The following is a 17263-nucleotide window of genomic DNA, read 5'->3' as shown; positions in this document are numbered from 1 at the left end:
GTAGCAAACACTTCTTAGATATCATAAATGCTCGCTGGGAGAATCAACTTATGCATGCACTGCATAAGGCTGGTGAGTAAATTTGTTTTATGTTTACTAATTCATAGTATTATTATTTACTAATTACCTATGCATTTGACAATACCTCTATTCTATATGTCATATTTCAGCATACTACTTGAACCCTAAGTATTAATATAACAATAGGCTTGGGTTGGAAACTCAACTTATTGATGCTGTGAAACAAGTAGTGAAGAAGTTGGAGCCAGATAGCGCACTACAAGCAATTTGCAACAATGAAGTGAGTTCATTTGGAAACTCAACTTATTCATGCTTTCAAATAAGTAGTGAAGAAGTACTTACTAATTTTCCACATGGGTGTAGATCAAGGTATTTAGGGATGCATTGGGAAGTTTTGGAACTGAGGCTGCGATACAAGGCAGAGCACGTGGTGATGCTGGTAATTCTTTTAAGTTTTAAATTACATATGTATTGAAATTTGAAAGTTGAAAGTTCAAACAGCATTTGGCACATGTCTTTTTTGTTGTAAACTTGTAATGCAGCTAAATGGTGGGTGTTGTATGGGGAATCGGCTGAAAACTTAAGAAGAATAGCAATTAAAGTCCTTGCCCAAACATGTTCTCGCATCCGGTTGTGAGAGGAACTGGAGTACCTTTGCGCTCATCCACTCCAAGCGCGCATGACAGTTGGGGTCTCAACGTTTATCTAACATGGTGTATGTGCTACTGACTTGAGGCTGAAAGCGCAACACATACGCATGGGACATGTGGGACGAGAGGGCACCATTGATCTAGGCGACATCTTTCAAGTTGACTCAGACGATGAGGACCCTATTGTGGATTGGGTGAGGATAGAGGTGAGCCGGTGTTGGATGAGGAGGGAAGTAGGCCCGACCCCATGATAACTTCGAGATTGGTGCGATGTGGGCGAGTATATGGTGCGAGGTCGAGATACATGCGAGGAAGCCTACCCATACCATTCCAGCCACTTTGGTGGCAATGTTCTGATGATGAGTGTCTAAGTCCTCGAATGATGATGATGATGATGGTGATGATGGTGATCTTGGTGGTGGTGATGGTGATCTTGGTGGTGGTAATCTTGGTGGTGGTGATCTTTGGTGAAGAATTTGACAGCATGCGAGGCGTTATGTGGTAGGCAGGAGGCCCGGGATACGGCACTGTAGAGCCGCTCCGATTCACTGGAGAGACACGGTTTGATCATGCCACACAAGATACGGACCACGGAGCACGTGCCCGGCGCCCCGCGCCCCGCGCCCCCCCTCGAGAGGCCCCCTACATACATACAACAGAAGCGTAGGGTCGACAAACACGACTGCAACCGATCACATGGACATTGATAACCTATCTAGCTCTGTTGGTGGTTTGAGTATGGGTGATAGGGAGGGAGGACCGACATTGGCGTGCCCCATCTTTTGGCCGCACATGCCACTCCATTGGCATCGGATTATGGTGCATCACAACCTTACGGTGGATATGGATATGGATCATCATCATATGGGCGTTTAGTGGGGTAGGGGACTATGACTACGATCCCTAGTCCCAGGGACATCTTGGATCATCTTTTGTAGATAACATCTTTGCATACCCTAGCGGACCTAGCTACCAACCTCACCACCATACATGCGGCCAATGCCATCGCCTCTTGCGCCGGCGCCAACATCATATCATAGTGGATCATCTTCTTCACGGATTTGGATCGATTGGTAACCCTAGTTTATATCCTAGGATAGGTTACCTACGATATGTTGATGATTCCATTTACGTGACACTTGTGGATGACTACACTCGTTTCTTCTCCGATTCTATACCATGGTCCACATATGTCCTTCAAACAGAGAGCAATAGACGTCGACTCCAGCGAGGCATGAGTGGGATTGATCCAGGGAGGCACAGCAACTACTATTAGCAGTTTAGCACTTGTAATTTGTAACTTAAGTTGTGATTTCATTAATCCATGTGTATTTAACTATTTATACATTAGGGTCGGCGACCGTATGTCAATCAAGGGTGCAAGCCCAAAACACCAATTTGAATTCACATTTTTACAATTTTATGGTTTAAATGTGTTTATTAAGCTTAAATAAGGTTGTCCATGAAGTTTCAGGCCTAGATATAGCCAAATACCCCCCGAGATGGACCCCCGAAATATTGCAGAAAAAATGCAATATCTCGGGCATATTTCGCGATATCTCGGATATTTCGGATATCTCGGTAGGCCCGAGATACCGATATATCGCGAGATATAGTACTATGGTTTTTTTTAGTTCAGCTTTTAGTTAGTTTCTAGTTCAATTTTAATTCAGTTTTTTAGTGTAATTTTTATTTCATTCACTTAGTGAAATTTTCTCTTCTTTTCCTATTTTTGGCTTAAGTTCTTAGTTTTGATTTCAAGTTCTTAGTTTTGATTTCATAAGTCTAGTTTAATGGTTGTAATAGTTTTAGTTTAAAGCCTCCTAGTCTAAGTTCCTATGTTGATGACAAGACATGGAGATTTAGAAGAGGAAGCCATGGTGAGTTTATTCAAGTATTCAAGCACATCAAGGTATCTCATTTTCTAAACCCTTAATCTCATTCTCCCTTTCCTCTATCTCTCTCTATCTTCTTCTTCTTCTCCCTCTATTTTTTTTATATGGTTGTGGTACGTGGATGCACTTTTATTCCTTTATTTCTTTTTATGTGATTATGAAGTGTGGCTGCGTTTTTGTTATTCCTTTCAATTCGCTTTAGTTTGATAGGTTAGATGCTCATGTGTTAGGACGCCAATTTAATCCCTTAATTTTGTTAGATGCTTATGAGTTAGGATGCATTAATTTTCATTAGTTTAATTAGTTTAATTTAACACTTTAATTTGGTTCACTTTGCATTACTTTTAAGTTAATTAAATAGAGTAGCGTATATCTCTTCGTGTTCGACCCGTAGCTACGATTGACCCGTACGCTTGCGGTATTATTTTAACTCAAACACCTGCTCCAAAGAGGGAAGAGGATCCCGATTCAAAATATTGGACCTGATATTATCAAATTCAATGTTTAGGCCGGCCAAAAAATAAAACAGCCGTAAACCATCCTCCCACTTCCTGAAGGTTGTACCATCAACATCCGTTGTAGCCGTAAAAGTGCCCAAAAAATCCAATTCCTACCACAGTGTGCACATGGTATTGTAATATTGGGACAGCGACAACTCCAGCTGCTTGGTAGTATGGAGTTTCTGACGGAGTTCATAGCATTGGGCTGCATTCCCAACCTGAGAGTATGTGTCATGAGCCGTCTTCCAAATTTTTGCAGCAATGCCAAGGAGCAGATAACGACCAGCAATGGTCTGGTCCATGGAATTAACCAGATAGGACATCACCAAAAAATTGAAATTCATCCATCGATCCTGAGCCGATCCAGCCTCTGTAGGCCTGATCTTAGTGCCCGTGATTTAACCAGAGAGCCCACGGGAACCAATAGCAAATAAACGAGAACGAGACCACAGAAGAAAATTGCTGCCATTCAACTTTAGGGGATTCACCGGGAAGGGAACAAAGTCCCGTTGCTTGGAATCCTCAGAACCAGTCGAAGCAGTCGTGATCTCGGACTAGTCAGGCATGGTGGCTGGAGAAAAATTGGGAGACAAATCCCAAAAAAAAAATCAGAACATGTATAGGGGAAAAAACGAACCCTTGGTGGGAGTCAACTCACCACCACGGGATTAAAAAAATTCAAACAAGGTGGAAGCCCCCCCCCCCCCGAGGTGTGTAGAGGTGGCAGAAAAAGGAGAGAGGGACTGGCGGAGGTGGCGGGAGGAAGGGAGAGGGCCTGCAGTGGTCGGCGGTAGCTGACGGAGGCGGTGGAGGGTTGGCAGTGGCTAGCGGTGGCTGTCAGTGGCTGGCGGAAGTGGTGGAGGGGCTGGCGGTGGGTGGTTTTAAGGCAGAATAATGAAAAAGAAAACGAAGAAGGGAGAAAAAACCGGAAAGATTTTACTTCCCATATCCGCGGAATATTTTTGGTTTTGATACCATGTGGAATTCCGTGAATACTGGCTTGATCAATGTGATCATAGCCCAACCTTTATTTATAATATTTCATATGACAAAACTATAACTAAGCAATGTGGGACTAAAACCCACATACAAGAATACCCCCACGGGCAGATTTACCCTTGGACCCATATTATAACACCAACACGCCTTCTTCTTTTCCCATTTCTCAATCTTCCTGTCGTCTTTTCCTTCTCTTCTCTTCTCATATTCTGGTTTCCAAGGTTCTAAACTACTTACAAAATCAAAGTAGGAAGAGGTTTTCTTTTAGAAACTGGGATTTTTGGGTTTTGGTTGCCTATGTATCAAGTGTATCGGTCCGTATTGCTCCCATATCAGTCTGTATCAGTTTGGTACAGTTCTATACATTAATATTTTTATGTATTGGTTCTACATCATATCGACATGGCCAATTTTGATACATATCAGACAGATACAATCGATATGTATCAAGACTAAACACCTTCGCAGAACTAGAAACCATGAAATAGGAAAGGCAAGTGGAAGTTGCAAGTCATTATACAGGTCAATATAAATATAAATATACCTAAGCAACAGATAAAAGGAAAAAAAATGTTAGGACAAGCATACCTCCCATTGGGCTGTTGAAGGTTTTTCATTGAGATCAACATTGATTCAGAGTCAATACTTGACAAGTTGTAGCCAACAATCTTCAGTATGGCCAGGGCACAATAGGTACTTGCCAAATGACTACCATTATGATTCAAAGCCTAGTCAAGGATAAAATAAAAGGAAAAAATAAAATTTATATAGAAGAAATTATTGGAAAATGGTATTACAGGCTCTAACATGTGTTGGGTAATAGATTCAAAGGGTTTATGTGCTCATACCTTGCTACCAGCAAGTTGAAACTGAGATGTTCTGGAACCATGAAATCCATAGAATTGTCCTGGAGCAGATTGAAAATTCATCGGATTTTTATTTTGTTGGATAAATAACAATTTATTGACAGTTTTATTTTTCCACACATAGTTTTCAAAAACCAATCGAATGAGACCACATCAACATTTTCAAACAAGGGAAATTCATACCATTATCCAGATCATCTCTACTTCTTGGACGTGACTGAAAGGATAAAACCCAACTGGCTACTTCCTCCTTGTCAACCTAAGTAATAAATAGAACTGAATCTCAACATCACAAAAGGAGTAAAATAAAAGTATATATTAGAAAATAACCAGTGTTACACTAAAAGTTATTTAATTTCCATATCTGAGTGCATCTTTTTTATGTGTGGGGTGACATGACCTCTGTGAATATCAATCAAAACAAAAAGAAGCAAAGAGAAAAAAGACTGAAAAAATATGAAGGGAGCTCATCAAAATTCCAGGGTTACCATTTCATTATATCTTGAGGGAATGGAAGAATAATCTCTCCATCCCTCAAGATCTTTACCGTATCAGTAGTCCTCCGCCCCACCCTACATTGACCAACCTGAATTTATGTGGGAGCTCGAAAAGAAATCCGGTACAAGCAAGTATAGAAGTTATCCCAAAGAAACACCTTGGAGGCATTGTCTTGGATTTCTTAGGTCCAATTTGGCACCGCACAAATCACAATTGAAGACCCTATATGTGCGACTGCAACAAGACCCAGTTTGGCATGGGTCCTATTAGGAAGTTGAAGGGGATTCAGCTTTGATGATCCCATGGATGCCAAAAGAGGGAGATGCTCCAAAGAGATATTCAGATCTAATCAGTGTTCCAAGACTGGAATTGTTTTTTTCCAGTGGACTAGTGTGGACGCCCCAGTAAGGAGTGATATGACTCCGATTGAAGGAGCTAACTAAAACGACCATAGGACATGCTTAGCCTAGGTCTTGTACCAAGTATGACCTCGGATAGAGCCTATTGGAGGGCAAGGATCCATGTAGCAGACCCCATTTAGCTGGATTCTCCTGATGTGCTGGGCTGTTCCTCTTTCCTCTTACTATCTTTCATCCTTCATCTTTCATTCTTTTTTCTTCTATTAATTTTCCATCTTCCATTTGTCTTTTTTCATAGCTGTCTCCAACCCTCTTTTCCCACCTCTTCTTTCCCTTTTTGGTTAGAACTCAGTTTTTCCTACTTTGTTTTGTTTAGATCCATGTAGCCAACCCCATTAAGTTGGGATAGGGCTGAGTTTGTTGTTGTTGGACTAGTGCGGCAACTACATAGCATAGACAAGCTGGCATGAGAGAGTTCTTCAAGGGTCATTCAAACATAGGGGCCTCATCCAATCATTTAGTCAGTTCACTTCTGGGTTATACATCTTCACATTATATCCTAGACAGCCATGTTTATACAAAAAGCAACCATATTTCATCATTATAAAGAAATTACATTCCAAAAATAAGAAGAAAAAAAAAATTGGTATATACCATTTAGATCTCTTCCTTTTTTTCTTTTTTTTTTTGGGTGGGAGGGGGGGGGGGAGGGGGAGGTAAATTTCAGACTTCAATGTTACAATACATAAGAAGTATTAGATGTAGACAGTGAAGCCCATAATATAGTCGCTTAAGACTGCACTAAGACAAAAACAATGCTCCACAAAATCAAAACATTGTCATATCATAATGTCTTCCCCTCTGATATTTTTTTCTCAGGAAAGTGGACTCTGTTAGAACTTGAGCATTACGACACATCAGACCCAATATGAAATTACTCTATTTCATATAATCAAACACTGATATTGTTATTTTAACCTTTTATTTTGGTTTCCAGAGGAAGGTAGAGAGAGAGAGAGAGAAAGAATCCCCTGGAGTGAAGAACGAGAACCTACTTCTCACCATGCACATGAACCTAATAGGCACCTCAGAACCAGCAAAACTTTCAGAGAGATTAGGAAATATGAGACAGCAACAAAAGTAAGAATAGTGTGTTCCATGATGTGATAATTTTAGGATTGCCCTCGTAGGGAATGTTAAACCCTCTTTGCAAGCCTGAACTTTCTATCATCACAAAATTGTGATAAGGGATCACTAAGAAGATTCATTTCTAGAACATCTTACCAAAAATTCTTGTTGTCCGAACCACCTTTAATGTATCTCTGCATTCAAATTTCCAATTGACTAAACGAGAGAGAATTGACATGCATTATCAAAAGAATTATAGATATTTCCACTATGAGTCTCCTCCAACAAAACACCAGAAGAACAACCTCATTTGCTTTATAATGCAAGATTGATGTCTGGATATGCAGTAGGCATCTAATTTATTAGAGTTGTTTTTTAATTTTATTTTAACTTTATCATGTTGCTAAACAATAGGAATCATAGATATAGTTCAAGTCCAAGTCTATTTCAGTTCCATGTTAGGATTAGGAGTTGTTTACTTGCTTCTATATAATACTGCTTATTTCCATCGCTCTTTGAAAGCCAGGGTCAACTACAACTCTATGGTTAAACTCACAGCTCAAGATGGTTCTACTGCTACAACAGTCCAGCATATAAAGTACTTGGCTGTTCAGCATTTTAAGGATTTATTTAGCTGCCCTCAGTTGGTCTCTACTCCTATCCTGAATGACTTACTCAACAAGTTCATTCCCTTGGCTTCTTTTGATTCTTTGAGCTCCATCCCCAAAGAAGATGAAATTGTGGCAGCCATTCATTCCCTAAAGGTGTCGGGTGCCCCGGGTCTGGATGGGTTTAGTATGGGCTTTTTCTTAGCTACTTGGGATATCATCAAACTTGACCTCATCGCAGTTATTGAAAGCTTCTTCTTCAACCCTAATCAGGTCAAGGGGATAAACCACACTTTTCTTTGCCTTATCCCCAAAAAGGAGGGAGCAGCCACTATGAATGATTTCAGGCCCATTGCTCTTTGCAATCTGCTCTACAAATTCATCGCCAAGATTCTTGCTCGGAGGCTTAAGAGTGTAGTGGACCTTCTTGTAAGTGACAATCAATCTGCTTTCATCCCTGGTAGAAACATCTCGGACAATAGCCTTCTTTGCCAAGACATTGTCAGAGGGTTTGCCAGGAAAAATCATTCTCCTGCTATTCTTTTGAAGATTGATATCCACAAGGCTTTTGACTCCCTAAGGTGGGATTTCATCCGGCAAGTTATGACTTTAATGGGATTTCCGGCTGTCTTTGTCAACTGGATCCAGGCTTGCATCTCCCTCCGCAAGGTTCTCAGTCTTAGTCAATGGCAGCCCGGCGGGGTACTTTGACGCTTCAGTGGGGATTCGCCAAGGATGCCCCCTCTCCCCTTACTTGTTCACCTTGGCTGTGGAAGTCCTATCCAGGAAGATTCAAATGAGTATTGATCAGCACTTCATTTCTCCTTTGCCCAAGTGTAAAGCTCTAAAGCTTACACACTTGGCGTTTGCTGACGACCTGATGATATTCTCAAAGGCTTCCATTTCTTCCCTGGATTCGGCTTCGCTATGCCTTCAGCACTTTCATGATTTTTCAGGCCTCCGTATTAACCCTGCAAGTCTTTGTTGTTCTTTACTGGGGTTTCTGAGCTGGACAAGGTGGCTTTTATTGACAGATCTGGGTTCAAAGAGGGGCATCTTCCTGTCAAGTATCTGGGGCTCCCCTTGATTCCTGCTCGGCTCTTAGCTCAACACTGTTCTCCGATGCTTAATATCATCCGCAAAAGGCTTCAGCTGTGGAAAGGAAGACTTCTCTCTTTTGCAGGCAGATTGGTCCTTATTAAATCAGTCTTGGAATCTTCTTATATCTACTGGTCTGGATGTTTTGGACTTCCCAAAGCTACTATCAAGTCCTTGGAAACTCTTCTGGCTTCCTTTCTCTGGAAGGGCAATGACTCCTCTAGATTCATGCATCCTATTAGCTGGTCGGCTGTGTGTCTTCCAAAGAAGGAAGGCGGCTTGGGCATTAGAAGGATCAAAGATGTGAATCTTGCTAGTATCATCAAACTCATTTGGAAGATAGCCTCAAAGCAGAAAAGCATCTGGGTCGACTGGATATACTCAGGCCCTCTGCGACAGGACTCAATTTAGACGGCTTCCTCTTCCTCTGGTTCTTCCTGGGTCTGGCTCAAGATCCTAGACTTCCGTCACCTAGTTCTCCACAATATTCACTCTTAGATTGGAGACGGTCTGTCGTCCTATCTATGGCTTGATCATTGGCACCCGCGGGGGATTCTCTCTCACCTGATTACTCCGAGAATCATTTATGCCTCTAGCCTTCACAAGCTCTCCTTGGTAGCAGATATTCTCGATCAGCACGGTGGTTGGTCCCCTCCTTCTACCTCCTGTCCTGAGCTTATTCTCCTCTGGAATGGGCTTCCCTCTATATCCAGGAGACTTTTGGGTCGAGGTGATTGTGTTACTTGGTTGGCAAATAATGCAACCTCCTTCTCCTCCAAATCAGCGTGGGACCTTATCCGTCATAAGGGTCAATTAGCTCCTTGGAGAAAGCTTCTATGGTTCAAGCATCATATCCCTCGACACTGCTTGGAGGATCTTCTCCAAATGCCTTCCAACCCTTGCTTTCCTGAGCCACCGGCATATCCCAGTTTCTACCTCTTGTTGCCTTTGCTGGAACAGTGTAGAAGACATGGATCATCTATTTTTTAAGTGCCCTACTGCAGCAGCAATTTGAAAAGGCATCTTGGCAAAATGCTGGCCGGCTCCTAGAAGAATTTTGCCCTTCTCTCGAGAGTGGATTTTAATCGACATGACTTTTGCAGAAACCTCTATTTGGGACACGGTTGGAAAGCTTGCTTTTTGTGCTACTCTAAATCATATTTGGTTGGAGCGAAATTTCAGAAAATGGACAACCAAATCTAGGTCTTACCAGCAGATTTGGTATTCCATTTCCTTTGAAATTAAGGCGAAATTATCATCTGCCCCTCCTTCCACTTGTCTTGATACCCAAGGAACAGACTCATTGTTGTCTCCTGGGGCCTTCCTTCCGTCTCTCTTGTTGGATCAAGCTCTCTCCTGTGTGGGCTAGGTTCCGGATTTTTTGTTTTGTTGCTCCCCAATTGGGGCCCTATATTCTTTTTCCTCTTTGGTAATGAATTTCTTATTCACCCAAAAAAAAAAAAAAACAATATGTAAGCATGATTGATAATGGATGATCGAATAAATCGTTGAATGGGCTTACCTCTAATGGCTGTGGGCTGCGTACGTCCTCTTTTCCCTCTCTTCCTTCGAATTTGAGCTCTTCTTCAGGTATTTTCTTGTTATTCCTCTTCTTCTATCTTCTATTTTCCCTCTTGGTTCTTCTTCTTTTAGAGTACATTTGCCCAATGGAAAGCTTGCTATGTTGTTTATTGATGAAGGGCAAAACAACAATTTCGTCTCACGATTTGTCGTAGAGATGTTATCAAAGAACAACCAGATCATTATTCACTATGAGGATTATGTATTCGTCGAATTCTCCGTTTCTTATTTTATTGTGATGGTGCTCATTGTGAAGTGTTTGATTCTCCTCGACGTATTTTTAAATTGGGTCATGAATGGCTAGAAGAACGAAAAGGCATCATTGATCATGACGGAAACTTGTGCACCCTAAAACATCCTTTTCACAGGCCCAGACATTCATTCTGCATGGGTTAGTTGATGATGTTTGATCCAAGCCAAAAGATGCAGCACCAGAGATACAGCCTCTACCAGAACAAAAAATAGTTGTAAACAGAAGTTGAGAAGATCGTGGATCAAGTAACGACGGAATCCAGTGTAGTGAAAGCTATTCCACATCATGAGTTCGTTCTTCTCCCCGATTTTTTCAAGTAAGAACCACTCTACAGTAGGATCGATGACAGGTTGCAATAGAACATCAAAATAGCAATAAACCAAAATTAGTAACTTAGGAGGTAGAGAACAAACCGGCCAACAAATGGCTACCAAACTTAGGTGAATGGAGGTGATGCTGATCAGGTCCTTTGCTCCAAATTACAGCCAATTCTGATGGCTGAATGTTGAGTTATGAGTTGGACTTGAAATTAGAAGATGGGCCTCCAAAATAGAAATTAAGTGTTACAGACCAAACCAACCAGCAGCAGGTGCTTAAACTGGAATTGAGTGAAGGCCTTAGCAGAAATAGAAAAACCCCCAAATATCAGTCAATTCTGACCCAGGTTTGCTGAGATATAGGACAGATTCAAAAATAGAAAGTCTATGGAGATCTTCCAAACCAAAGGGAGTTTTGGACTCCAAGTCAGGGTCGAATGCAGCCCTCGGTTATGAGATCCAGTCCTCCAAATCTCTGCTAAAACAGCGTACAGGTTGCAGAGCAATCAAGGCTCGAAGTTTGCAGGAGAAACTGGGCTGAAACTGCAGATCCGTAGGTGCTCTAAGGCCTCCTCAGGTTGTATAACAGCAGCAACTAATAAGAACTTGACAGAGGCTTGATGCAGGTTTTCAAAATATACTCTCTCAGTGATTAATTGCAGTCACAGAAGCAGCACAGCAGTGTTGATCGAGTAGAGGAGGAGGAAGAGAAGAGGGGATAAGGAGATTCGGCCCTCTCAGCCCTAAGGGTTTTGACTCTCACCAGCCAGGGCTCTCAGCCCTTCATCCATACAAAAGCTAACAGAATCTTCATGCTTCAAAGCAAATTCCATTCAACTAACTATTCAAATCGTTCTGAGGCTTCTAAAAGCCTTTACAATAAATAGAGGGCTTATTACTTGCTCTTTAAGAAACTAACTTGACTGGAAAATAGAAACTAAATCTTGCTAATGTAGTCCTAGGTAGGAGTAGTCCCACTAAGAACCAGGGTAATAGGATCACCAAACAAGGCTGGCCGATTGGGACAGCTTACGCTAATTAGAACAGAATTATAAAACTACTTACTTGAATTAACACTGATCTCCAACAGTAGCAGATTGAAGAAAAGCTAAGAGAGGACCTCCCGATCTACAAGATGCAAGGAGTCGATTGGAGATCCACCAATCCCTTCACCTTGATATTACTCACAAGGCACACTCACGATTGAGTAAAGGCAGCAATAAAGGCAGCAAGCATAAAACTGAGTTTTTTATTAATCAAAATTTGTATGTAATGTTGGCCTCCCTTACAAACTTATATAGAAGACTCAAAAATAGACTTAGACACTAAAAAGGAATGGCCTAACCCTATCCCTAACCTATTAGGTAACTTGAACTGACTAGGAAACTAGAATACTAAAGGAAATAGACTCAAAACATGGCTGGACTTATAGAGTCCTAATCCAGCCCAACTTACATCACATGACCACTTAAGTTGTCACATGACCACTTAACCAAGTCACATGATCACTTAAACTGAACCAATTGGATGCAACCAATTTGAACCGGTTCAATTAAAAAACATAAAAATATCAAAGTATTGGGTTAATCCCGTATGCAACCTATATACCCATATTTTAGGCCCATAAAAGTGGTCTTTTACATTAGAAACCCATGTGATCAAAGGCCCAACATGTATGTAACCCAACCCTAGACTTATTCCCAATGAAACAAGCCCTATTTAGTGATGAATCTGCATCACTTGCAACATAAAAATAGCAACTACTAAGGCTTTATAGAATCAGCCTTCTAAACAAGCAAGGAAACAAAAAAAGAAACAAACTGAAATTAGAAACTAAATAATATACTTTCTAAAACTGAAAATAGAACCTAAACGACATTGATGTGTTGTCCTACATCAATCAACTAGTAGAAGAAATTTTGAAGAGGTCCACATTGTAGAGACCAAAGTAGACGGAGCTGAAATGGTGGAAGATGAAGTAGTGGTCGAGAACACTCCACAAGAAGTCATTGACATTCATGATGTTATTCTTGAAGAGGTAGAGCTTGTGCCTCAAGTCTTTCATGAGAAGGTCACAATAGTTCAGAATTGTCAGATGAGGTCGTGATTAATGAAGACTTCAAGTACATTCCGCATGAAGTTGTCACCACCCCTAATGTTATTCTTACCATTGGAGAATCTATTGAGTTTGTGATTCCACCTCAGTACTTTGAAGAGAAAACTCCCAGGGTTGAAGACTTTATTCCTAGCATTCCTACATTACTAGAGTTTTGTTTGGGAATCATCAAAGTTGCTACTCACATGTTGTTTCTTTCCTCATCACTACAAAATTCGAAGACAAATTTTTTCAAGGTGGGGAGAATTGATGCAGATTCATCACCAAAATAGGCTTGTTTTATTAGGAATAATTCTAGGGTTGGGTTATATGCATGTTGAGCCTTTGATCACATGGGTTTTCAATGTAATAGGTCACTTTTATGGACCTAAAGTATGAGTACATAGGTTGCATACGGGATTGCTCTATACCTTAGTTTATTTTCATGTTTTAGTGTTTTAAATTGAACCGATCCAAAGCTAGTTTAAATCAGTGGGTCAATTTAAATGACTTAAGTCACCATTTTTTTTAATGTATTTTCATTTTTCCTTTTGGGTTCACACTCCCACAAATTTAGAAAGAGAGGTGGAATAGTGTTAGCCAGCTAGGAGTGTCCATACTCCTAGTGTGAATATGAGTAAGGCCTTTGGGCCATTATATAAGCAATAGAAACATGGAGCACCACACGCTCCACTTTTGAAAATTAACTTTGCTCTTGCAAGCTGCTGCAACTTCTCTTCTTCTTTGAAGATTGATTTGTGTTTCATCAAGGCTAGTTGGAATGGTGTTTGATCCAATCGACACCTTGCGGTGTGAAGCCCGGGTGGTTCTCTTCAAGTTCTACTTTCTAGTTTCAGTAAAAGATTCAATTTGTATTCTAGTTCCTCCGACAACAAGCTGTAACTTTCGGCTATTACAAGTAAGTTGGAAGCATCCCCATCCCCATACTTCTTCTCCTAACCCTCTATAGCCCCAAACCCTAGCATTCTCCCCTTTGTTTTCAGTTTTCACAAAACCCTAAAACCTTCACAACCTAATTCCACCATCAGATTCTGTCCATATTTGGACTGAACCTCCCTCACACCCCCTCTAACACTTGATCCAATCCCTAGGCCCATCCCTTCATCCTAAACCCTGGATTCCCCTATTTTACTCTTTTCAAAAACCCGAAACCCTAATCCTATATTGCTGTTAATTCAAATCAGCATACTTCCCTCCATTAAAACATCTCAAGACCTTCACTGTTAGACTCCTCTACCTTGACTTGACATTACCCTAACACCAAACCCTAACCCTAATCAAACCAAAAACCTATTTTTGACCTAGCCGATTCACTTGACCTGTTCATAACAGATCCTGGTTTATTGGCTCCTAGTTGGTCTTCTAGCAATCTAGGACTACATTATTATCACGGCGATGAGGCAATCCAAGGCAATGGTGGAGGCAAAAAAAAAAAACAAGGCAACACCAAAAAAGTGCCTAGGCGCCGCCAGACCTTCTAGGAAAGGGCACTTGGGGCCTAGGCGATGCCTTGACAACTATGAACTAGATAGAAGTTCCATTGTCAAAACAATGAAACTCTAAACCTGGTTGTCATGTACATTTATGGGTGTTTTAATTGAAGTGTAGCAAAGTGAGATCATTTAGCAGTTCTTCACCTATGGAATTTAGAAGTATAATGCCGTTTTACAAAATATCAATCATAGGGTTTATAAATTAAGTATGTTTCTGATATGTTTTAATCACCTAAATAAATAAAAAAAAATCAAAATGGAATGCCCTAAGAGAAATACAAGACAATACAGAATTGAAATTTTACTCTCTTTACCTAGGAACTAAGTTAGGATTTTGAGTTGGCGAGATGATAACGGTACTTTGCTTGATACTTGTTTAAGTTATATATTGGATAATTTGAGGGCTTGTTTTGTTTAGTTGAGCAATTGTTATTTGTTAAGTTGATAAGAATAATTCTTTGGACATAGCAAACATTTTTTTTTTTTTTTTTTTTTGGGGGGGGGGGGGTGGAGAGGGGGGTTGGGGTTCAATTCAGACGACAGTTTCTTACAAGCCTATGATGTAAGAATGGAATCAAATCTACTGCTTATGCCACCGTCAGTTAGAATGGAGCTTCTTTAGTAACAAGAATCGGATCCAAGCCCTTTTCGTGATCATTAGGGCGGTGTAAAAAGGCTTTTTACAAAGACAATAACTAGAGCACAACTTGGATTTTCCCATGCATTATGAAGGTGTTCAAACCAAGTCTTTGAAATATAAACTTGTAATTACCATCCCACTCGTCCCTTAAGAGCTACATAACTACTACAAACACACACCATATACCACCGACCCCTTAAATGCGCCACATTGCCCGCTCTCTTATTTCCAATTCACTTCTACGTTCTAATATAATTCACATACAGTAAAGAAAATTAAGAATTGTTCTAATATAGTTCACAAACAGTACATAAAATTAATACTTAGAAGAAATCAATTGAGAATTGAGATCAATAACAGGTTCTTAAAGAATCAAAAAGTAAACAGAGACTAAAAAGAGCATTTTTAGTACCCGATCCAGGGCACCAAGGATGTCGAGGCCAGAGATAGCGAAGTAGGCAAGAGTGAGACGATTGATCTCTTGTCCCTCATAATCCGAAGGAAGGGTTTCACACATCATCTGAAAGAAGCGGATATGGAGATCCTTATCGAATGAAGATGAATAACAGTAAGGACTCCACTCAGAATCTTCCATGGCGGAGCCGTACGAAGAGGGTTTAGTGACTGATCTTGGGAATGACGAGAGAGACTGAAGACCTGGTAGTCAAAATTGTTCGTCGATCCTCACTACTTTATATACGATTCATATATGATACACAGTTGTTCTTGTCGTTCCAGGATCTCTAGCTCTGCGGCTCAGCCACTCGGACGCATGGTTTGACGAATCGGTATTGGATCGGCCGGTCGGCTTATTTGTGTTGGTATTAGTAGAGATTGATATCGATTCTTGGTCGATCCCATATCGATGGATCAGTATGAACAAGGGTAAAAATGTAAAAAAGAAAACAGGATAACTTGACCAATCCAGACCAATATGTATCGATCCAGATTAGTATCAGATCGATATTAGTAGAAACTGATTCCAAACTTGATTACTAAAACCTTCTTGGACCATGGTACTACCGAGCACCAGGATCAGTCAGGGCCAATACAGATCCAATACAGATACAGATCATTCAAAATTGGCATATGTCGATACAAAAAAATCGGATTTTGTTGGATTGGTTTTTGTGTTTGGTCAGAAAATATTAAATATTTATGAAAATGAAAATTAAATTAGAAAATCATTGTCAATATTGATCCGATCCAAGTGAATTCACCGATCTGATCCCAAGATTACGAACCATTTTAGAATCATAATGACCGTGGCCGATCCAATCGAATTGAGCGATACAATAATACTGGCAAGATTGGTCATTATTTGGAATCAGTCTAAGCCAATATCGACCCAATCCGGATGATTTTGACTGATCCAATCTGAGATTATAAACCACGCTACCGAGGGTAAAGTTTCCCCTCTGTTTTTGTTTTTGTTTTTTAAGAAGAAACCCACGGCCCACCCAAACTTGATCTCTGTTTCCTTAGGCATGGTTCCTTGTCAACTGAACTACTCCTTGAGGATAGACAGTTTCCTTCACCCTTAATGAAGAGATTCCCCTATACATATGATCGTCAGAAGGAAATAAAGGGAAGGATGTTAGTATGTTACACTATGTACTTGGAACCACGGAAATGATCAGGGGTATGACGGTCATTTTTCATGATTTTGTGTCAAGGCGCAAGGGCGGCGGCACAACCAGGTGACGTTCTCTATCCTTATTTTTTATTATTTTTTTATTAAAAATAAATTGAAAACATAAAAAGTATAACATTGGGGCTTATAAAAAATCTGATGCCCCAATAGCTGCTCATGTTGGAGTGTTCTTTCAGCTATGACACTTCTATTGCTCCTATAGTTGTATGGTATGCTTCCTCTTTCTTTGCTAGTGTGTTATATGGTTGCACTTATTTGTTCATTCTCTAGTTATGTATGAAATTCAGTCCATCCTCTATGTTTTAAGTATGCTTTCATGCAATTAGATTGCATTACTTGTAGCATGACCAAAAGTACTATTACTGTGAGAAAAATGACTCTTCCCCTGACGAGGGAAATGTCCTTTTTCTCGGAAAAAATCGCCACCTAGCATCTAGGGCCTAAAAATAAATTGACTCAAATTTGAGCTAGTCTCACACAAGAAATAGGTTCAGGTAATGTATGGGTTTGAAAGAGGTTGGGGGTTGTTCCCACCCAGTTAAGCACTTAAACTGGTCCTCCAAAAATTTAAATGGGTATTATGAGAT

The 17263-nt window shown here is 40.5% G+C and overlaps 1 protein-coding gene across 1 annotated transcript in view; it reads right to left on the bottom strand.

Moving 5' to 3' along the window:
• The window catches only part of LOC122647596 (geranylgeranyl transferase type-1 subunit beta-like), a 30048-nt gene extending 14401 nt beyond the window's left edge, over nucleotides 1–15647 (bottom strand). Inside the window, exons 1-4 of the mRNA XM_043840956.1 lie at nucleotides 15435–15647; nucleotides 5115–5190; nucleotides 4914–4972; nucleotides 4654–4793 (exon numbers count right to left, since the gene is read on the bottom strand). Coding sequence (XP_043696891.1) covers nucleotides 4654–4793; nucleotides 4914–4972; nucleotides 5115–5190; nucleotides 15435–15617 — 458 coding nt within the window. The 5' untranslated portion in view covers nucleotides 15618–15647. The remainder of the gene's footprint in view (nucleotides 1–4653; nucleotides 4794–4913; nucleotides 4973–5114; nucleotides 5191–15434) is intronic.
• Between the last annotated feature and the right edge of the window lie 1616 nt (nucleotides 15648–17263).

This window comes from Telopea speciosissima, unplaced genomic scaffold (genome assembly GCF_018873765.1).
Source record: "Telopea speciosissima isolate NSW1024214 ecotype Mountain lineage unplaced genomic scaffold, Tspe_v1 Tspe_v1.0084, whole genome shotgun sequence".
NCBI lineage: Eukaryota > Viridiplantae > Streptophyta > Magnoliopsida > Proteales > Proteaceae > Telopea > Telopea speciosissima.
Note: the sequence above shows the minus strand (reverse complement) of the source record. Positions and strands in the feature narration are given on the sequence as shown.